Source organism: Sardina pilchardus, chromosome 23 (assembly GCF_963854185.1).
Source record: "Sardina pilchardus chromosome 23, fSarPil1.1, whole genome shotgun sequence".
Classification (NCBI taxonomy): Eukaryota; Metazoa; Chordata; class Actinopteri; order Clupeiformes; family Clupeidae; genus Sardina; species Sardina pilchardus.
In genome coordinates this window covers 13,482,286-13,500,948 of record NC_085016.1, presented here as the reverse complement: position 1 = coordinate 13,500,948, position 18,663 = coordinate 13,482,286, and the positions used below count along the sequence as shown (strand labels likewise).

The following is an 18,663-nucleotide window of genomic DNA, read 5'->3' as shown; positions in this document are numbered from 1 at the left end:
AATTACAAAAAAAACAGACTAAACCTACTGTACAGTACACGTACACCTACAGAGTGCAGGTACTCTACCTGCGTGTGGAGTGTAAGAGATGGTCCAGACCTTCAGCAGGCTGTCCTGCCCACAGGAGGCCATACGAAACTGGACCACATTGCCACCGGTCTCTTGGGGAAGACAGAGGGAGGAGGACACAAGAGAGTCAGTAGTTGCACTCTAATCACAAAAGGTCCCTAAGCCACATCCCTAATGCCTTAGTCACTGCACATGTCTCACCTTTCACCTTTTACACCAGATAATTATGTCATTATCATCATGTTATATAAACCATTGCAACACACAAAGCATTTCAGAAGCATGTAAAGGATAACTAATGGTTACATTTGACCGATGCATATTTCTCAGTGCAGGTCTGAGCGGAAAAACTGACCCGAGAGAGAGTCAAATAAAGAGTGCATGTGAGAAATAAAGCTGAAGCAGAAGAAGAAGAAGAGTAGGGAAAGAGAGAGATGACACTCCTTTATCAGACTCTGCAGCTCTCACTTTCACATTAATGTGCCATTAAAACATATGCAACATTCAACGCCTTAGAGAGGGCAGAGAGAGAGAGAGGGAGGGAGGGAGAGAGAGAGAGAGAGAGAGAGAGAGAGAGAGAGAGAGAGAGAGAGAGAGAGAGAGAGAGAGAGAGAGGGGGGGAGAGAGAGAGAAGCTTCCACACAGAAAGTCAAACGGTCATTCCTATGACAAGAGCCTCTATATTAAATCTACCGCTAAAAATAAGATGGCTGAATTCCTCCTGCCCTGCTGCCGCCTATTTATGGCCAACACACATTTTTCTCTCCTTTCATTTTTCAGGAGACTCCAAGCTGAACTCAGCGGGGCCCGTCCAGGCCTCATTAATATCCCCGACCGCAGAAAGGTAGCGTAGCGCACACTGGCTGCCTCAGTCAGTGACCTACAGTACCTGGGGCTCAGGGACTCACAACACTGGCAGTTGAGGAGAAAGCCAAACCAGAATTTATGGACTCTTTTATCCGCAGAAAAAAAAAGATATATATTTCTATTTTATTTTGAATTTTGGTTTGGTATAAAGAGGCCAGGACAGAACATTTTGAACTTACTTCTGAGGTACTTTTTTGTGGTGCAATAATATATATTTGAGCAGAATATTGGATAATCAACAAAGAATTATATCACAGACTACTTTGTAACATAAGCGGCTACCTTTGCAATACAGTATGTACAGTATACATGCTGTACTTTCTACAGCAATTAGCTGCACACCCTAAATCATATTGTGCCTTTCTCAGACATCAAGGAGAATTTATGTAATCCTGTTGTATGGCCCATCCTTAAAGATCCCTAAATAGTGATATTTCATCTTAACAGCCAAAACATCCCTTCCATGCTCTTTTTTGTAGGACTGGGAGTAACACTCCCTGCGGTTACAGCACCATGATGGGGGGAGGGGGGGTGCTAACCAGGCCTAGATGTACGTACTGTATGTCTCATGGTTGGACAGTTGAAGCAATGTGTTAATTGGTTGGAACTGTTTATGATCAGCACACAAAATGAACACACAGTTTAAGGATCATTTAAAGCAATGAGCTGTACTCGTATTAAAAATGTATTACATTTGAATTGCAGACACTCAGTGACTGAAAAATCAACCAGAAAATCAGTGACTGGTAGCCTGGCTATCACCAGACTGAGCTCAGTCTTTTGAGATTGAATATTGGTCTGCAGATGGGGATTCTGCACTGTATCCCTAGTGCACAAGAGGCATGATCAATGAGCACAGTTCAAATGACTCTACGCTTGGATAGCCCTTCAACCAATCAGACCAACGATCCGGGTGTGCCTGGTGGATAAACCAGCTTGTAATTGGTTCCAGCAAATGGACAGGAAGCAGGAAAGATAAATGTGCAGATTTCCAGCCTGAGCTGCAGGGCAAATTCCAATCACCGGCAGATGGGGCTGGCTTTACCCAATCTAAGAGTGCCTCTCATTTGCGCTTTTATACGTCCTTCCTCGCTCCTTGGGCCTCGATCCTCACTGATCTACATAAAGAATAATGGGGCGAAAACAATGGGATAGTCTATCCAGTGTTAGTTATAGATCAGTGGGAATGCCCCTCGAGGATCGAGAAGGCATGTTGAGAAGCACCTTAAGTGAAAAGGTTAATCAAGCTAGAATAAAAAAAAAAAAAAGAAGAACCCCCAACTTCAGTGATCAAGTTTTCAGGATTCAGGTTTATGGTGATTTTATGGACCAGGTGTGGCATTTGTACCTTTCTGCATCTGCGGGGCGAACTGGCAGCAGGTAACACCGAGGTCGTGGGCGTTCTTCTCAGCGTGAAGCTGCCTCAGCTCCAGGCTCCACACTCTGAGGTCTCCATACATGGAGCCGCTGACAAACAGCTGACCACACGGGCTGAAGGAGCAGGCCACCATAGTGGTGTCAGCCACTCCACCCGTCCTGTTTCAATTGGAAGGGGTAGTAGCACAAATTTAGTCCAATCTGTAATGTTTTGTATGCAAGTCATTTTGTCTGTTTGTAAATTGACTTAATGCCTTTGCGCAAATGTCATGTGTTTATGATGTGACCCATGAATATACAGTATCACAATTAGGCTACTTGTTGCTTCTTGATTATTGATGTTGTCTATGATGTGACATTTAAGTACCAATTTAAGCAACAGTTCACTGGATGTTCCACTTGGAATATACGTTGGTCTACCAAAACATTTGTCAAATATAATATAACACTAACATTCAGTTGGGACAGACCTGAGTATTGATCTAGATTTGAAATCCCACAGCGCCAGCGTGCCATCAGATGCTCCGGACACCAGGTGCACCGAGTCGGGCGAGAAGGCGCACACTCTGACCGGGCTTCTACCGGGATGTTCCAAAACGACCTCTATTTCGCCGCTGTCCATCTGCCAGACCACCGTCGTAGCGTCTGTAGAGCAGGAAGCCAGGTACTGTCCACAGGGACTGAAGGAACAGCAGTGCACTGTGTAGCCATGACCCGACAGAGGAGAGAAGGGGAGCTCGCTGAAGTCTTTAGTGTAATAAACACGAATGGTCTTGTCTGCTGAACAAGTAGCCAGCAATTTGGCGGAAAAGACGCACCAGTTCACTTCATCTCGGTGATCTTGTAAAGTACATATCAGCGACACCATTGCTGAAAAGGGTTCTTCCTTGAAACCTACAAGAGAGTAGCCTACAGTTGTTGTTGTTTTTTACTAGTTGTACACTAGCCTATACTAAGCGCCACCTCAGCGACGTATAGAGGCGCATTTAGTATTTACGTAAACAGTTATACACTTTGCTCTAAAAGGTATCTTATTATTTTAGAAGTTATTAGTAGCGATTTCAGTCCTCGTCACCAATTCTGATCTCGTTCCGTTACTTCCTGTTTCAGAGACAGTCATGTGATACCCCCCTGAGGACCACGTGGAGATGTTTACTACAGTAGCTGGGAGAGGGCATTTTCCAACACATTGGGCATTTTCCAATACATTGGGAAAAAGGAAAAAAAACAAACAAGACAAGGATGCGAAACAAACAGAACGACAGACTATAACACTGCATAGTAGGTCCTAGGTCACAAGGGCATGCGTCTGCTGGTACAATAGTTTCCTTAATAGTTTCAACTTTAAGTGCCGAAAGATACAATAAGTGAGCCATCCTTGAACCATCCCCAGTGGAGTGATTTGTTTGTTTTTGCTTATACAAGGCTAAGAATAGAAAAAGGAAGGAATTCATCAGTAATTTGCCATTGGATTACATTACAGGTATGCACTTTTTTTGATAACTGTGACCATACACTCACTCAAGAAGTAAGAATACTCAAGTAGGCCTAAGCAGGCTATCCCTTATGTGTCTGGAATAAAAACGTAGTTCTGAGTATTTAATTCAGTTTTATTTCCTCATAATTTGGTATCCATCCTCCAAAGAAACCCATTGCCTTTGAATATTGGTATTAGACACCTTGCTCAAATTCCTTTACACTAAAACACCAGACATAAGAAGACCTTTGAAGGCATACAAAGGATTCACACTTCACAATTATAATGAATTTCAGTCATTGTCATCATCTGCATCATCAGCATCCTCATCCTCATCATCCTCTTCTTCGTAATCATCTTCCTCATTGTCGCCCTCACGTCCTGCTTCATCATCATCATCCTCAGTGTTGATCTTCCCAGAGAGCACATCCTCTATCCAGTCTTCCAGGGCCTCTGCTGATGGTAAGGCTTCATCACTGGCAATGTCCAGCCACACACTGTCCGCCTAAAACAGAAGGACAAGAACATCAACACAAAACATGACAGACCTTTCAGCCACAGTCACATACTGTAACCTTGGTTTCATCATTATTTGTAAGGCTTTGGAGACTACAGCTAGTAACATTTCAAAAACAAGCACCACAAAGGCCATGGCAATACAGTTCAGCATGGGGTTTTGAAGGGCAAATCCACCCCTAAGTAATTAACTTAAGTGCCATTCATGTTTGTTTACAAAAATTACCCACATTCCAGCCCATCCTTGCATGTGTGCATCATCAAGGTTTGATAGATTTGTTATGGGCACTGTGATTAAGGGACTCACGTCAGTCACGTTCACCACACCAATTTGTGGTCTGAAAAGGTCCACTTTGAAGGTCTTCTCCCAATATGTGGTCAGCTGCGTAGAAGACAAATGTGTTGCTGTTTTACACAGTTTACACACAAAACACCAAAGGATTCATTACGCTGACTGGAATAAATAACACAGGATTGTACAGTATCACGTCCAACATGTTAACATGGGCCCTGAAATGAAAATCAGGATATCCAGTAGTCATCAAATACATTCAACAAGCATGCTGTATCCTTCCCTTAAGTTTGCTGCTCAGTCGAGTCCACTGAAAATGCTCTAGACAACCAGCTACACAAACCATACATGGCGTGTATTGTGAAGTCTTACCAGAGGAAAGTCATCAGGATCAATCCATACAATGCTCAGGTCAGGATTATTGGTGTTGTCTCTTGCTACCTCCTTTAGGATTTCCAGGAACTCATAGCCATCTTAGAGGTGATACACAGTACATTTTCACCAATTGCAACCAACAGTGAAACATAAAAATGCAATAATCAAGAAATACAGATAGTATATTGTCAGAACTATCAGCCAACCGGGATCCTCTTCTTCAGCGAAGGCTACTATGTGTATTCCATCCATGTCATCCTCCTGTTATAAAGACAGAATGCAGAAATGTGCTATAAATGTCATCTTGCTGCAGAATGTATCATTGGTGGATGATCCCATATCCAATGGGATCATCTAAAAGTAGTTATGTTATATTCTAATGTCACCTTATTTAAGGTTTAACAAATGTTCTATCTTGGAAACCGCATAACAAGACTTAGAGAACCTTTAAGATGCAAATGAAACTCTTTAGAAACATTTATTTTCTTACCCAGGTCTCAAACATATCATCAGAGCGCAACTTTCTCAGAGTTGGCCTGTAGAGAATTCAGAAATGTAGTATTTCAAAAATGGGGATATGTGGATACTTCTCATACTGTTGTTTTTTATGTTACTCTTGTAAATTAGTACACTTACTATACCTTCTGTGTGTGTGAACAAAGTCTACAATCTCAGTCTCAGAGTTGGGTTTTCCAGGTATAGTCACTGGTTCCTCCATAAAGGGCTCATAAAAGTCGATCTCGTTCATCTTTAGAGTCAGATGCTTGGCGACCTGCAACATATAGACAAACAGAGACAATATGTAAGGGGAGGTGCACCGAGATATCCCATTACCGTAATTTCCTGACTATTAGCCGCGGCTTATACATTGATTTAGCTAAATTTCTTCAGCTATGAGGTTAATATAGGGGGCAGTTAAAATGGTGTGGTGTTAATATGGTTCTGTTTCTTTTAAGTTGCATAAAACACTGTCCTGCGGCTTATACTGTACACAATGCGGCTTATGCAGGAAATTACTGTATACAGAATTCATGGAAGAGGCGGAGGCAAAGAGCTCCCCGACGTACAGCAGAGGGGAGTTTCCTCTGTCCATTAATTCCGTATAACGGGACACCTGGTAGGCCGTTTAACCTTCTTATCCCCCGGATGCCACTATAGACAATAGTCATGCCTTTATAGCACGCAAAGGAAATAAGTGGTTCAGTTTAGATGGAAGCCGAATAGTTCAGTTTATTGTACACGTTTCTTTGGCCCTAACAGTGATAGCGGTGGACAGTTAACTTGTTTAAAGTTGAGCTCATTGTTGTAAAACCTGTTCCAGACTCAACCTGCTTCCGATCTCAACCAGATCTACATCATAGGTGTCCCGTTATTCAGAATTCCACCCTCACAAAAGAGTATTTCTTCCCTCTAGGTGATAATAAAGAGTGAATCCAGGCATTTATTATTATTGTGACATGCAAAATCTGCTCATCATATTAAGAATAGAATGAACAAGGTTAAAACCCTGAAATCCCTGGTCTTATCATCCTAAATGGTAAAATAAAGTGTCACTATCCAAAGTGTAACACACACGCCTCTCTAAACATCAGGATTCACTCCGTTAACAGCATGATAAACTTACCGCTTTATCAAAAGTGGCAAAGAACTTGATGTAGGGCTGAAACTGCTCAGCCGCCTCCAGGAAGGCTTTATAATCTGTGAGTGAGAGAGAAGGGGGGAGGCAACTTAAAATAATGATATAGTACATTATATTTTAGACTAAATTCCGCCTACAAACATCCAAAAGACATTTTCCTCACTTCCTTCTGAGAACCTTGTTAAACTGCTCTTGTTCTTACAAACGGAGTGGTGAGTGAGTGCTATTTTAGGAGAGTGCTGTTGTTCAGGGACTCATCTTTGCATAGACTGAGCACTCAAGGGGAACATCTCTGGGATTCACTGGCCCAGTCTGAATTTTGACTCTGTCCTTCTGTTACGCAGGAACAAATAGAAATGGAAAACATTCCCCTGTGCATCAAAATGTAGGCTCTGTGCACATCTGGGAATCAGCTATCATTGTAACACAATTCTATTCATACCCCCCCCCCCCCCACCCCCATTCAACAGCAGATATTCATTGCAATGGACTCTTTTCTATAGTTGTAAGTAACTAAATTGAATGTGTTTCAAAACAATACTCACGCTCCGATTCTTCCCCCTTAAAGTAGCCAATGAGGCGAGTATGGCCCTCCATCCGCTCAAAGGCTCGCTGCTCCCGGGAGTTACTGATGAGTTCCACTGGGTCCTCCAGGAGCTGCAGCACGGCAGCAAGACAACAAACAGAAGCATGACCAGAGGTCATGAGAAAACCAGCATAGGGCAAAAGAAAGGTGAAGAGTTACTGTATAGAACCTCAACTAGACATGAGCTGGGACTGAGAAATTGAGAGGAGATGTTTATATGTTATGCCCAGCAGAGGGCAGCAAAAGCCCTCCATGTTTAAACCCAGTCAAACAGTGCTGGTTGAAGGTTGTTTAGAATCATACGGTTGTGTGTGAAGAGTAAAGAGTTAAATCAAACACAATTTTTGACATTATATTTCTATACACTGATCACTCCTAGAGTGGAATGTACATTAACATAAAACCCTGTTCTGCATGATTCTCTAGTCACACTCACATCCAACAAGAACTCCACCAGAGTATCAGCAGACAGTTCTCCATCAAACTCAATGAGGCGATCATCTTTAAATATGTAGATACTGCCTTCTTCCTCCAGCCCTGAGGGCCCATAAAACAGTCAAGAAAAAAAAAGTGAGTTTTTATTTATTTTTATTTTTATTTTTTTGATCAAATTAGACTATTGGACTAACATTTATCCTCTGAATTATGACGTTCAGTGAAGCAGTACCTAGTTTTCTGGCCACTTTGGTGTCCTTGCGAGAGTCGACCAGCCCAAACCCAATATCTCTGTCCTCCAGAACCTGGGCAGCTAACTGGGAGGTGGGAATAGAAAGTTGTCAAGAGGGACCAAGGGACCGAATCTTCATCAGGTCATACTGATGGAACAACACGCATGGACAACAAAGCATGCCAATGAGGACAGGGAGTAATGGAGTTACACATGACCCAGTTATTGAGACCATTCAGCACCAGCATTATAACAATAGAGCTGTCACTGGTGACACTGAATAGATGCCCTAGTTCTGGAGCTGCAGTGTTCATTAAAAGCAAAGAAAGCACATCTAGGTTAGGAAGTAGAAATCTATAATCTATAAAGATGCCCAAATTTGACAGTTTTAGAAATGTGAAATGCATCATATGCAGTAAATGGCATACATTACTGTGCTAATGGTACACTGTAGATATGTTAGGCTATACTCTGTACTGTACATCCACTTGCATGCAGCAAATTCCTGTTGGGAGTCACCATGAACTCTAGAAAACACCAGAAAAGTTAAACATTAACTCTTATCAAATTCTTTGCTCCTGAGCTCCTCTCTATCAAACATTACCAGATCAAGCTCCTCATAACTGAGCCCATAATACATTGACATGCCTCTATAACCAGGTCACCTATACAAAATCACCCCCTATGCCCTTCCTACAGTACGACTACGCTCCCCCACCCCACCTCACCTCCAGGACCATCTCGGTCATGTGGAACTGTTTCTGGAGGCCCTTGTCGGTCGACAGAGGCTCGTGGAAGAGCACGCAGAGCATGTCGTGCTTCTTCAGGGCCTTCTTGTAGTTCCGCTTGTTGATGTTGAGCACGCGGTCCTTGCCGTCGAAGCTGGGGAACTCCAGCCCCCCCTTCCCAGAGCATAGGGAGCCGAGACCCACGCATGCCACGGAGATCATCCATAAAGACAGCATGCTGCTTCTCCCGAGCCAGTGGACGAACAGGGCTGAGTTGCTGAGTTTTTCTGTAGCCTATATTTAGAGTGTAGTGAGTGAGTTTGCAATTTCTATCCACTGTCCTTGCGCACCTTGATGTTTAGAGTTTCAGGAAACGCTTCTTCTGACTTGTCTCCCCTCTCAGTTTCCCTTGCTGCTTTCTCAAGAGTTCCTCTCTCTCTCTCGACTGAGGACGAAAGCGTCAGAAGATCAGAAATTTGTGCACAACCCTTCTCTTCTCCCAAGCCATTTCGCTTTAAGGCTAAAAATACTGAACGTGCCACTGAGAAATATGGGGCAGATAATTACAGAAATCAGCAGGGATTTACGCCATCCCTCCATCAAGTTTGGACAAAATGAATTATCTCTGAGGCACGGAGAGTGAGGGGGGGTGGTGGTGGGGGGCAAGCTAGCACTTGTGTTAATTGACACTTTCTGGAATGGGTAGTTGGTTCTCTGAAACAGACAGATATTCATTAACTTAACAGTCCTGGCCTCTGTACATATTGCTCAGTTGATATTTCAATAGATTATCTGCCCTTTTTTTAAAAAAAAGCTACTTTATGTGAAATTCTGTAGGCTTTCAATGCACTCTTCTGTTGACACGGATGCCACTCGAGTCTGCTCCACCTCCCTACACCATCACTACAGAACAGGTCAGTGGTGTACTCGCGACACAGAAGAGTAGGGAAGCAGAAAGGGTCTGCTGTTGTCACATCTACAACACTCAGATAATGGCCGGGTTTCCCAAAATCGTTAAGAAGCTCTTAAGTCCCAAGAACTTCTTAGGAGCGTTCTTAGAACATTCTTACAACGCTCCTAAGAAGTTCTTAGCACTTAAGAGCTTCTTAACGATTCTGGGAAACCCGGCCAATAACTGTACTGAACAGCTACTCACGTCCTCGCTGACCTTTTCAATCAGCCCCTGACCTTGTCTGCTGTCCTATGTACTTCCAGACATTAGTCATCATTCCTGTACCTATTAATATCGGAAGATCTCCGACCTGAATGATCAGACCAGTTGTCAATTCTGTTGCAATTTATGCTGTCATGAAGTGTTTTGTGTTCAATTTCAAGATTTGTAGATTAGTAGATTTAAGCTCTGCATGATCACTGGGAAGGAAATCCTGTATCCCTCAATCTCCTATATTAAATGTAATTTAAGTATTTCAGCAGAGCGCAGACCTCCACCTAGCGAAAACATAACTGCCTTCTGGATCCAGACGGTGATACGGATCACACCCAAAATGTTATCTGTCCTTGGGTCCTTTCAGACCTTTCCTGAAAGTTTCATCAAAATCCATCCATAACTTTGAGTTATCTTGCAAACAAACAGACAGACAGACAAACAAACAAACAAACCCCGATGAAAACAGAACCTCCTTGGTGGAGGTAATAAACAACAATGATCTAAATTAGTATATAGTAACACACACAAGAATTTATTAAATGACATGTTTTATTGTACAGAAAAGCACAGTGGTTCTAGTCAGAAAATTAATTAATCTCAACCATTGGAAAACTGTTTTAAATAAAACATAGAAAAATATAATGTACTGCACAGTGAGAGTGGAAAATTAGATTTAACATCTCCCTTCTCTCACTATTTGGCATACATCATGATATTACATCACCAATATACAAATAGAACACGCTTGTGATAACAAACAATTACTATAGTCAAGGCCAGGGCTGCGTTTCCCAGATTCGTTAAGAGGCTCTTAAGTGGTAAGAAGTTCTTAGGAGCGCTCTAAGAACATTCTAAGAACACTCCTAAGATTCTTAGCGCTTAAGCTTCTTAGTTTCTTTAACGAATCTGGGAAACGCGGCCCAGGTGTTGTGTGGCAACGCCTTTAGATGTGTCTAAATACAGCACATGTAGTACACTAAGGTTGTTCTGAGCGGACATTCAGCACCACAGCGACCTGGTACCAATGTGGTCCATACAGGTCTTTACAAATAGAGAATTCAAACAACAACAGTGTATCTGTGTATTCACTAGTGGCAACAGACATGTGACGAGCTTTATGTTAGCAGCACCCCCGCGTGTAATGTTGCCGTGTCAAACTAGAGCACGCTAAAGTGGTCTCTCATGGCACTTGAGAGGGATGGAAAAAAAGCGTGTCAGGATGTTGCAGATTGATGTCCGAGACGCAAATAAACTCCTGTTGTGCTCAACAATTATTACTGCATCGGCACTGTTTTTAAATGATGAATCTCCAGAATTGCCAGAACTGCCCAGAAATATCCAGCTTGTGTACACCCACCTCTCAGGTGCTGGGTGGTTGAATGATCTGATAAAGATATAAAATGTCCACCATACACCAACATGATATCACTAATGTCAACTTAAGCGCCCCCAACTCATTGATGTTAAACAGAATTGTGAATACACACCAAAATGAAGCAGACATTTGATATCTATCAGTAATACCGTCACTTTCATAAAAACCAGTGCAGAAAATGGCAGTTAAAGTTGTGCTGTCATCAAAGGTCTCGATCAGCCAATGTGTGAGTTTGGCTGTTGGCCTAAAGGCAAGAAGCCGTAAATAAAAAACCATAACAAAGAACAGAAAAGTCTTTTTAAAAAGCTTGCCAGTTGAAAGCATAGCATGTATGACGCTATTTAAGCAATAGCGAAAATCAGCATCACTTTGTTCATGTACCTTGCGTCACTGCCACTGACCAATGTTCGTACAACAATCTCTTTTGGTAGAGAACATGTTTCATACAGACTCCATATTCTTGTATTAAGACGTTCTCTAGTTCACCGTTCACAATCGCTAGAACTGTAAAATTCTTTTGTTGCCGGGAGACATTCACTTTCACATCCTGAGAGTACAACAGAAACCCTAGTGCAGACCATTCTTAGATACCAAGTGTTTCTGCTCAACAGGAATTAAATCTCAATTACTACAATCTCACACACTATATGACCTCTTACACATGTAAACAAAAGCCCACTAATGTATTATTTCAATATTTAGCTAAAAGTAGAAGTACAAAAAAAAAACATACACCAGGAATCATCCAGAATTTTGAGTTTTGCTTGTACAGTATTCATGGTTTCATCAGGTCCCTTTCCACAGGTGTATAAAATCAAGCACCTTGATTATCAATGCAAACTATGTTGCTTGATTAAAACACCTGTGGAAAGGGACCTGATGAAACTCATGAATAGGACGGGTTATTAGACATTATGGCTGCTCTTTAAAGCTGAGAAAATGTACTCTTTAAAGCTGAGAAAATGATGCATGATGCCAATTCTGCATAAGCTGCCCTGGTGAAGCACAGAGGGGGAGGAGCAGGAAATGGTATATGAGCAGCCTAATGGACAAGAGGAGGACATGGCCTCACGTGTCTCGGAGGTCAGGTCCTCCGGGTCAGAGTTCGCCGTGGCCGGGCCTGTGGGTGATCTGATTGTAGTTGGGTCGTCTGGTGGGCCGGTACTGTAGCAGCTGGGCAAACTGGCTGAGCAGATGCTCCCAGTAGCAGGAAACATCACTCATCCTTAGGTGATCCAGGATGAAGCGCTCACCTCTAGGGGGAGACAGGGAGGGAGAGAGGAAGAGAGGGAAAGATGAGTAGAGGGATATAAAGACAGCAGAGACCTTAAAGAAGTCATTCCTTCAGATAACGCTTGAAAATGTCTGCCATATTTGAGCTCAGATTGTTTTTTTTTTACCTCTTGGCAATGACTTCGGCCACATTGTCATTCTCTTTCACAAACTGCAACAAATCTCTACAGAAGATGGGAGAAAATAACAGCGGAGTTAAGAGAGTGCAACTGGCTCCAGAAAACACCGTTCAGTGAGAATTTACTGTTCAGTTGGGTTCTGTTGTATATGTATGGACTGAGGCCTTGTTTTTCCAGCAGGGTGTGTCTTACAATAACTGAACTGGTCAACTGTGGACTAGAGTGTTGTGGAATATTGCATTAGTTTCCTAAAATAAATAAATAAAAATAAATCTCTACTACATACAAACTGCAAAGCAGTCATAAAATGTAATATAGTATGGTAGAGTGACATCTCTATTCTACCTGTTCAGCGCATGTTCAGTGGAATGATCAACACAGCAGCAGTAGCAGCAACAACAACAACAACAACAAAACTAAATAGCTCTAACTTGGTGAATGTGAAGTCACTGAAAATGTATCCGGTTGGGTTTACCTGACATCGGACAGATCCTGTTTGACAGGGATGTAGTGCACCCACGGGCGGAGCTGTGGGTAAAAGAACTCCAGCCACTCCTCCCCGACATGGAAAACCAGCGAGCCACACAGGAAGAGGTGCTTTAGCCGGAAGCTGGCAGCCACGCCACGGAAATTAAAGAGATATCTGCGGAACAAAGACCAAATTCACCTACTGCACAATATAGGCCAGTTTCCTGCTCAGAGATTAGGCTCTAGTAGGGGAGTAACGCTACACAAAAATCACGGTTCGGTGTGTACTTCAATTTTGAAGTCACGTTTCGGTTAATTTTCGGTACAGTAAGCCTGTAGGTACCACTAACCTTAAATTCACTGACAATATTGCTGAGACTCGACAAGAATAAAAAAGATGTCAAATGTTTTTTGATGTTAATTGCCTAAACTGACTTACAGTATGGTCTGCCACTGAATATATCTGTGTGAGAACTTTGAAATTTGAAACATAGCCGGCAAGCAAAAGAGCCTACTGTTGATTACTGTTAAAGACTGCATTTGGTACATTCAGGACACATCTGTATTTAACCTAGGGCTGCTCGATTTTGCCTAAAAATAAAATCTCAATTTTCTTTTCTCAAAATCCGATTTTCGATTACGATTACGATTATTTTTGAAATGACAAAAGGCAAGAATTTGTTTGAAATATGATGTTTTTTATTGGACATTTTGCAAATAATTTCCCCATTGGGATTTAAGTGCAAATCTTGCTCTTATTGAACAATTATTAAGAATTCATTGATTGATATTAAGAAACGTTTTTGAGCTTTTGCCGCAAAATTCAACACTTGCAAACATAAGTACCGTTATTACCCTAGTTAAAGTGAAAAATCGATTTTTACGATTTCACATTAGATTACGATTTAAAATAATAATCTCGATTACGATTAAAAATCGATTAATTGCACAGCCCTAATTTAACCTAATGTCCTGTATGAATATGTGTACTTATACATCCTACAGTAGGTCTAAGACAACTTCAATGAAGATCTACAATGAGAAAGAGCTTTCAGTCGAGGACTATGCCTAATCCATGGATAGAGTATTAGCCCTGGTAAAGTATAATCCCTCCAACATGAGAGATAATGGCTGCCAGGGTGTTCTGATAGATAGACTTCATGAACTCAGTGGAGGCAAAAAAAAACATTTTCTCTGTCAAATTAATTTATTCCATATATCAAAATACCTTGAAGGCCATTACCAAGTTTATAGATTAGATTAGGTTAGATTCAACTTTGTCATTGTGCAGAGTATAAGTACAAAGACAACAAAACACAGTTATACCTCAAACGCAGTTACACCTCAGTTGACCCTCATGTATGTAGGCAATAGGCATGCATGTCGCAACAAAACATGAGAGATCTGTTGCTATCGGAAGTCCTATAGAGCTTTCTTTTTAAGTTGAACAGACAGGAAGTCTTACTTGTATTCACAATGCTCGACTAGGGAAATCTCTTTAGCAGGTGGTCTCCCGAGAGTATCCTGTGTAAGAACAGACCAAACGTCATTCATTTTGTTGAGTGAAGAAAGAATCTGTTACACTTCATCGTACATTTCGTTGTACAGCTCCCTCCACATTTACTGGCATAAAGTTGAGTAAAAAGGCATGAGGAAAACCCCATTTTGGCAATATATCTCAGAGGCACAATGAAAACAGTAAGGGGAAATCCAACCTTGAAGAGAAGCACATTTATTTTGACAAAAAAACAATGCATCATAAAGAAATATATACTAAAAATAATGATAATAAAATTATAAATGTACTTGCTTATGAGGTTTTCTAGTCTTGCCAGAAATTGTGGCAGAATAAATTCCCTTCACCTCAAGTTGGGACTTTCCCCCTCACTGTTTCCATTGTATCACTAAGTTATGTTGGCAAAACATTTTTATGCCACTTGTCTGCGCTGTACAGTATATGAACTACAAAAATAGACATAGAAATGGAGCACAGGCCAACTCTCTACTAACCTTCTCTGACCTCCAGGCCTGGTTCTTGGTGTACTCGGCGTCCACAAGCTCCGGCTGCCCCCTGGAGAGCAGGATCAGAGGGTCCCGCTCAGCGCTGGTTCTGGAGGTGGGGGCAGAGGATTTGTTTAACTTAGTGAAAACACTTGGCATGCTTAGCTACTTTACTGTACTTAACACAGGGTCGTCTTAACCTGCAAACAGGCCATAGGCAAAATGGTATTGATGTTTTAACAGCTCCTCTAGAGTGTTAGAGGGACAGATGGGAAAAAAAAACAAAACAAAACAGGGCACTGTAAAGCCAGTGACTTCAGCCTCAGTCTAACCTTGAGCCTCTGAAGAATCCCTTGGAGCGTTTCTTTTTCCATGGCCACTGTGCCGCTGATCTGAAGAGCACAAAACAACAATGCGTTATGAACCAAACAGAGGAAATATGAGACTAAACTCTGGTTACGTGACGTTTATCAAGGACTCAAATTATGTGTGTTTATCTATCCATAAATATTGTCCCACTTTGCACTGAGAATTAAACATTTGATAAACTGCAGATTTCTGATGTTTGTAGGAGAAAAAAAACTGACTACACAAGCACGCTACTCATTCTAAGAAAGGGTGTTATTATCCAGTTCCACATAATACAAGTTCAATGTGACAATATTGTGTATAATGTCACTGTAGTCTTACTTCTGCAGGTCATCCCTCATGAGGTCCCATCGGCCCAGTCCAGTGGGATAGATGGGCCACACAGCAGGCCCTCCCTCCCAGAAGGTCCAGGCAGGGTACATGATGTCCTGGTAGTCTGGTGTCTGGCCAGGGCCCAACAAACAGAGCAGGATTAGTCAACGTCTTCAGAAAACAACATTCAGAAAACACATCACGAGTGGTCTCTTTCGTCTGTGTAAGGGTGTGGGGTGTTCTTTAAACCTCATACTACTGAATATTTGATGGTGTTAACTTTTTTTTCTGTGTACAATTTGTGTGTGTGTGTGTGTGTGTGTGTGTGTGTGTGTGTGTGTGTGTGTGTGTGTGTGTGTGTGTGTGTGTGTGGCATTAGCAAAGGCATATACCATTATACAGTATGGGGCAATTTCCTATACATGGACTAAGCAGTCTTGGACCAGAAGTGTTTACCACTAGATAAAAAGTGTTCTTAATATAATGTAATAAATACTCATGAGAATAATGCAATAAATCACACACAAGGCAAATAAAACAAACAAACAAACAAACAATCTCAGCTGTGCTGACCTTGCTGAAGGACAGAACAGGGAGGGCAGGCTGGGCCCAATGGGGCACCTGCGGGTAGTCTCGCACATTGATCACCATCTCCATGTCAGGAAGCCTGTCAATCACCTGCAGAATGAAGTGCTCCACTCCACTGCATCTATGATAAGAATGAGAAGTGATCTTTACGGTAAATAAAATCAATTAAAGGATTATCTCTCACACACACACTTGCATATCTATTAACTCTACAGCACCATATGCTTTACACAGGACTGACCACTTAATCCAATTTATTCTAAATGCCCTTTCATTGGATTGCCGAGAATTTCTTCAGCCAATGGCAGAACCAGTACACCACAGACAACTAGCATCAGTAACATGTTACAGACAGTCCAGAAATCAACATACACACACACACACACACACCTGGCAGGGAACATGCAATTCTGTTCTCTGTACAGCTTGTGGTTGATGATCTGGTAGTGCGTACCAACTCCTCGACGGACTGTCTCCATCATAAGAGACTCTGACACTCCAGAGTGAAATGGCTTGAGATCTGCCTTCAGGACTCTGTCATTCACATACAGAGAGATGCAGGACATTACTAGAAATCTACAAAAAGCAACTTACACTGCAAATCAAAATGACATAGTCGTGCATGCTTGTTCTACTACGTGAATGCTGTGCTACTACGTGATAGAAGCGAACGCATGAATAAGCTAATTGTTTTACAACAGGAACTACAACTGCATTTAGTATACATGTTGAAAAGTTTTGAAATACCCAAGGTGGCAGCTGCAGTTGTGTTGACTGCATGGCTTGTAGTTTCGTACAGCTTCCTCTATTTGGTCCAGTTGCTTCTTCCATCGCTTGCCTGCAAATGAGACGTTTGAAACCAGAAACGTGCACAGGCTAACATACCCCATGGGTTTAAACGGGATATCTCTCATAACAACAATCATGCAGAACTATCGAAAACTTTATGTACGAACTGCTAGCAAGGCAGCTACATACAGTTTATCAAAAAGCTGATAGCATCGCATCGTTTATTATTGTAAAAAGCTCGTCGATTTACATGCGTTATAAGTGTAGCGTATCCTCCTAATACTATTAAAACCGTAGACCGTGCGGTTCACATTACATTACAGGAGATAGATTACCGATAAACTTAGCTCAGTAGTTGAAAGGACCACCAGCAAGCGCTAGCTGGCTGTTAGCACGCCGCTAACCTAATACTGATGAATGAAAAATCGTTTACTCCAAGAAATAACAGCTCGTGTGTAACACTCCTGAACGCGCATGACCATCCGACGAGCAAACACGTTTGGTTTTCAAGACATTCTCACCTTTGTCAGCCAAACTTCTCTGAACTTCACACAGCAGAATGCTGACAGTGAGTAGGATCAGCAACCTCGGCTCCATTTCTTGTTGATCGAGTAGTCGAGTCTGGAAGAACGTAACGTAGTCATTCGTCACTGTCGGTTATCTTCTAATCAAGCCTACTCTGAGTCCTGTCTTACTCACTGTTGATTACGAAGTCAAAGCCTTGCCGAGCCACATCGACAGGCTTTGCTGGAAACCTAAACTCGCTTTGCCGTTATTGTAACAAGCAGCATTCAATTTGTTTCATTGCACTTCTCTGATATGCCGACAAATAGCCAGAGCAAAACAACGGACCACTAGCGCCCTCAAGTGTTAAAAGTTATATTTCTCTATCTGCACTTATATGAAAGAATGGGATACAAGATTCAAAATAGATAACATTTAGGCTTTGTTCACACTGTCAGTCGAAATCCGACTTTTTTTTAGGATTGTATCTAGCTTGAAATTTGGGTAGTCTAAAAGGCTAAAAGTGCCCTGACACACCAACGTTTTTCTTTCTTTCTTTTTTTTAAATGTTAGGTCCATGTGTTTGCATTATGTCGTGATTTGTGAAATGAGCTGACATCCAGCTCTAGCCACTGGAAAAGAAGTGGAGAAATTAGGCCAATTATAAAAATCTGGTCAGACCAACGTGGACCATGCGCTCGCGAGACGTGTCTAGGCAGTTTACAGTTTTCCTATGCGCTATGTACGAATATAACTTCAACATGTTGTCCAATAATTTGCTTCAGTTTCACTTTTCACATTTTTGGAACAATTTCACAACAATATAATCGAAGAAAGTGATGCTAGATTTGAAGAAAATTCAAGTCTTCAACTTAAATGGAACTCAAGGCATTGAAGCCTAGAGCAGTTACCATCGCGTCAGTCTACGACCAGGCTACCAGCAAAACGCTAATTGTCAACTCAAGAAAGTGCTATGTTATGCAGGTTTGATGCACTTGCTAATTTGCTAAATTTGCTAAATGTAGTCTCATTTTATATAAAGTGGTAGCTCTGACTAGTTTTCTTTCTCATATGCCTCATATTG

The 18,663-nt window shown here is 41.8% G+C and overlaps 3 protein-coding genes across 8 annotated transcripts in view; all 3 read right to left on the bottom strand.

Annotated features, from left to right (window-relative positions):
• Nucleotides 1-3,598, bottom strand: part of LOC134070882 (WD repeat, SAM and U-box domain-containing protein 1-like) — a 16,469-nt gene extending 12,871 nt beyond the window's left edge. For 2 of the 4 annotated variants that reach the window (XM_062527381.1, XM_062527383.1), the window contains exons 1-3: nucleotides 2,784-3,598; nucleotides 2,285-2,472; nucleotides 69-161 (exon numbers count right to left, since the gene is read on the bottom strand). In XM_062527381.1, coding sequence (XP_062383365.1) covers nucleotides 69-161; nucleotides 2,285-2,472; nucleotides 2,784-3,181 — 679 coding nt within the window. In that variant the 5' untranslated portion in view covers nucleotides 3,182-3,598. The remainder of the gene's footprint in view (nucleotides 1-68; nucleotides 162-2,284; nucleotides 2,473-2,783) is intronic. The other 2 variants (XM_062527384.1, XM_062527382.1) reach the window with 2 other exon arrangements.
• Nucleotides 3,599-3,915: 317 nt separating this feature from the next.
• LOC134071229 (calsequestrin-2-like) lies at nucleotides 3,916-9,200 on the bottom strand. The gene is made up of 11 exons (XM_062527870.1): nucleotides 8,594-9,200; nucleotides 7,866-7,950; nucleotides 7,635-7,735; nucleotides 7,158-7,269; nucleotides 6,598-6,671; nucleotides 5,615-5,745; nucleotides 5,464-5,509; nucleotides 5,180-5,234; nucleotides 4,971-5,071; nucleotides 4,614-4,688; nucleotides 3,916-4,295 (listed from the first exon to the last, which is right to left on the bottom strand). The coding sequence occupies exons 1-11, from the start codon at nucleotides 8,828-8,830 to the stop codon at nucleotides 4,083-4,085; spliced, it is 1,230 nt and encodes a 409-aa protein (XP_062383854.1). The 5' UTR covers nucleotides 8,831-9,200; the 3' UTR covers nucleotides 3,916-4,082.
• Nucleotides 9,201-10,298: 1,098 nt separating this feature from the next.
• poglut1 (protein O-glucosyltransferase 1) lies at nucleotides 10,299-18,121 on the bottom strand. Of its 3 annotated transcripts, none has more exons than XM_062527869.1 (12): nucleotides 18,117-18,121; nucleotides 17,597-17,696; nucleotides 17,034-17,124; nucleotides 16,677-16,820; nucleotides 16,272-16,407; nucleotides 15,708-15,829; nucleotides 15,350-15,409; nucleotides 15,027-15,126; nucleotides 14,482-14,540; nucleotides 13,024-13,191; nucleotides 12,537-12,593; nucleotides 10,299-12,391 (listed from the first exon to the last, which is right to left on the bottom strand). In XM_062527869.1, the coding sequence occupies exons 2-12, from the start codon at nucleotides 17,670-17,672 to the stop codon at nucleotides 12,235-12,237; spliced, it is 1,170 nt and encodes a 389-aa protein (XP_062383853.1). In that variant the 5' UTR covers nucleotides 17,673-17,696; nucleotides 18,117-18,121; the 3' UTR covers nucleotides 10,299-12,234. The 3 variants fall into 3 exon arrangements, with proteins under 3 accessions (XP_062383853.1, XP_062383851.1, XP_062383850.1); XM_062527867.1 differs by lacking the exon at nucleotides 18,117-18,121 and adding an exon at nucleotides 17,775-17,862; XM_062527866.1 differs by lacking the exon at nucleotides 18,117-18,121 and having other exon boundaries at nucleotides 17,597-17,886.
• Between the last annotated feature and the right edge of the window lie 542 nt (nucleotides 18,122-18,663).

Excerpts from the sequence above, each read along its gene's own strand:
- LOC134071229 (XM_062527870.1), bottom strand. The coding sequence starts at position 8,830 with ATGCTGTCTTTATGGATGATCTCCGTGGCATGCGTGGGTCTCGGCTCC. Across the intron at positions 7,270-7,634 it reads TGGTGGAGTTCTTGTTGGAT|CTCCTGGAGGACCCAGTGGA; the intron begins GTGAGTGTGACT and ends GCCGTGCTGCAG. Across the intron at positions 5,746-6,597 it reads TTGCCACTTTTGATAAAGCG|GTCGCCAAGCATCTGACTCT; the intron begins GTAAGTTTATCA and ends TATATGTTGCAG.
- poglut1 (XM_062527869.1), bottom strand. The coding sequence starts at position 17,672 with ATGGAGCCGAGGTTGCTGATCCTACTCACTGTCAGCATTCTGCTGTGT. Across the intron at positions 15,410-15,707 it reads ATGAGGGATGACCTGCAGAA|ATCAGCGGCACAGTGGCCAT; the intron begins GTAAGACTACAG and ends TGTGCTCTTCAG. Across the intron at positions 12,392-12,536 it reads GCCGAAGTCATTGCCAAGAG|AGGTGAGCGCTTCATCCTGG; the intron begins GTAAAAAAAAAA and ends GTCTCCCCCTAG.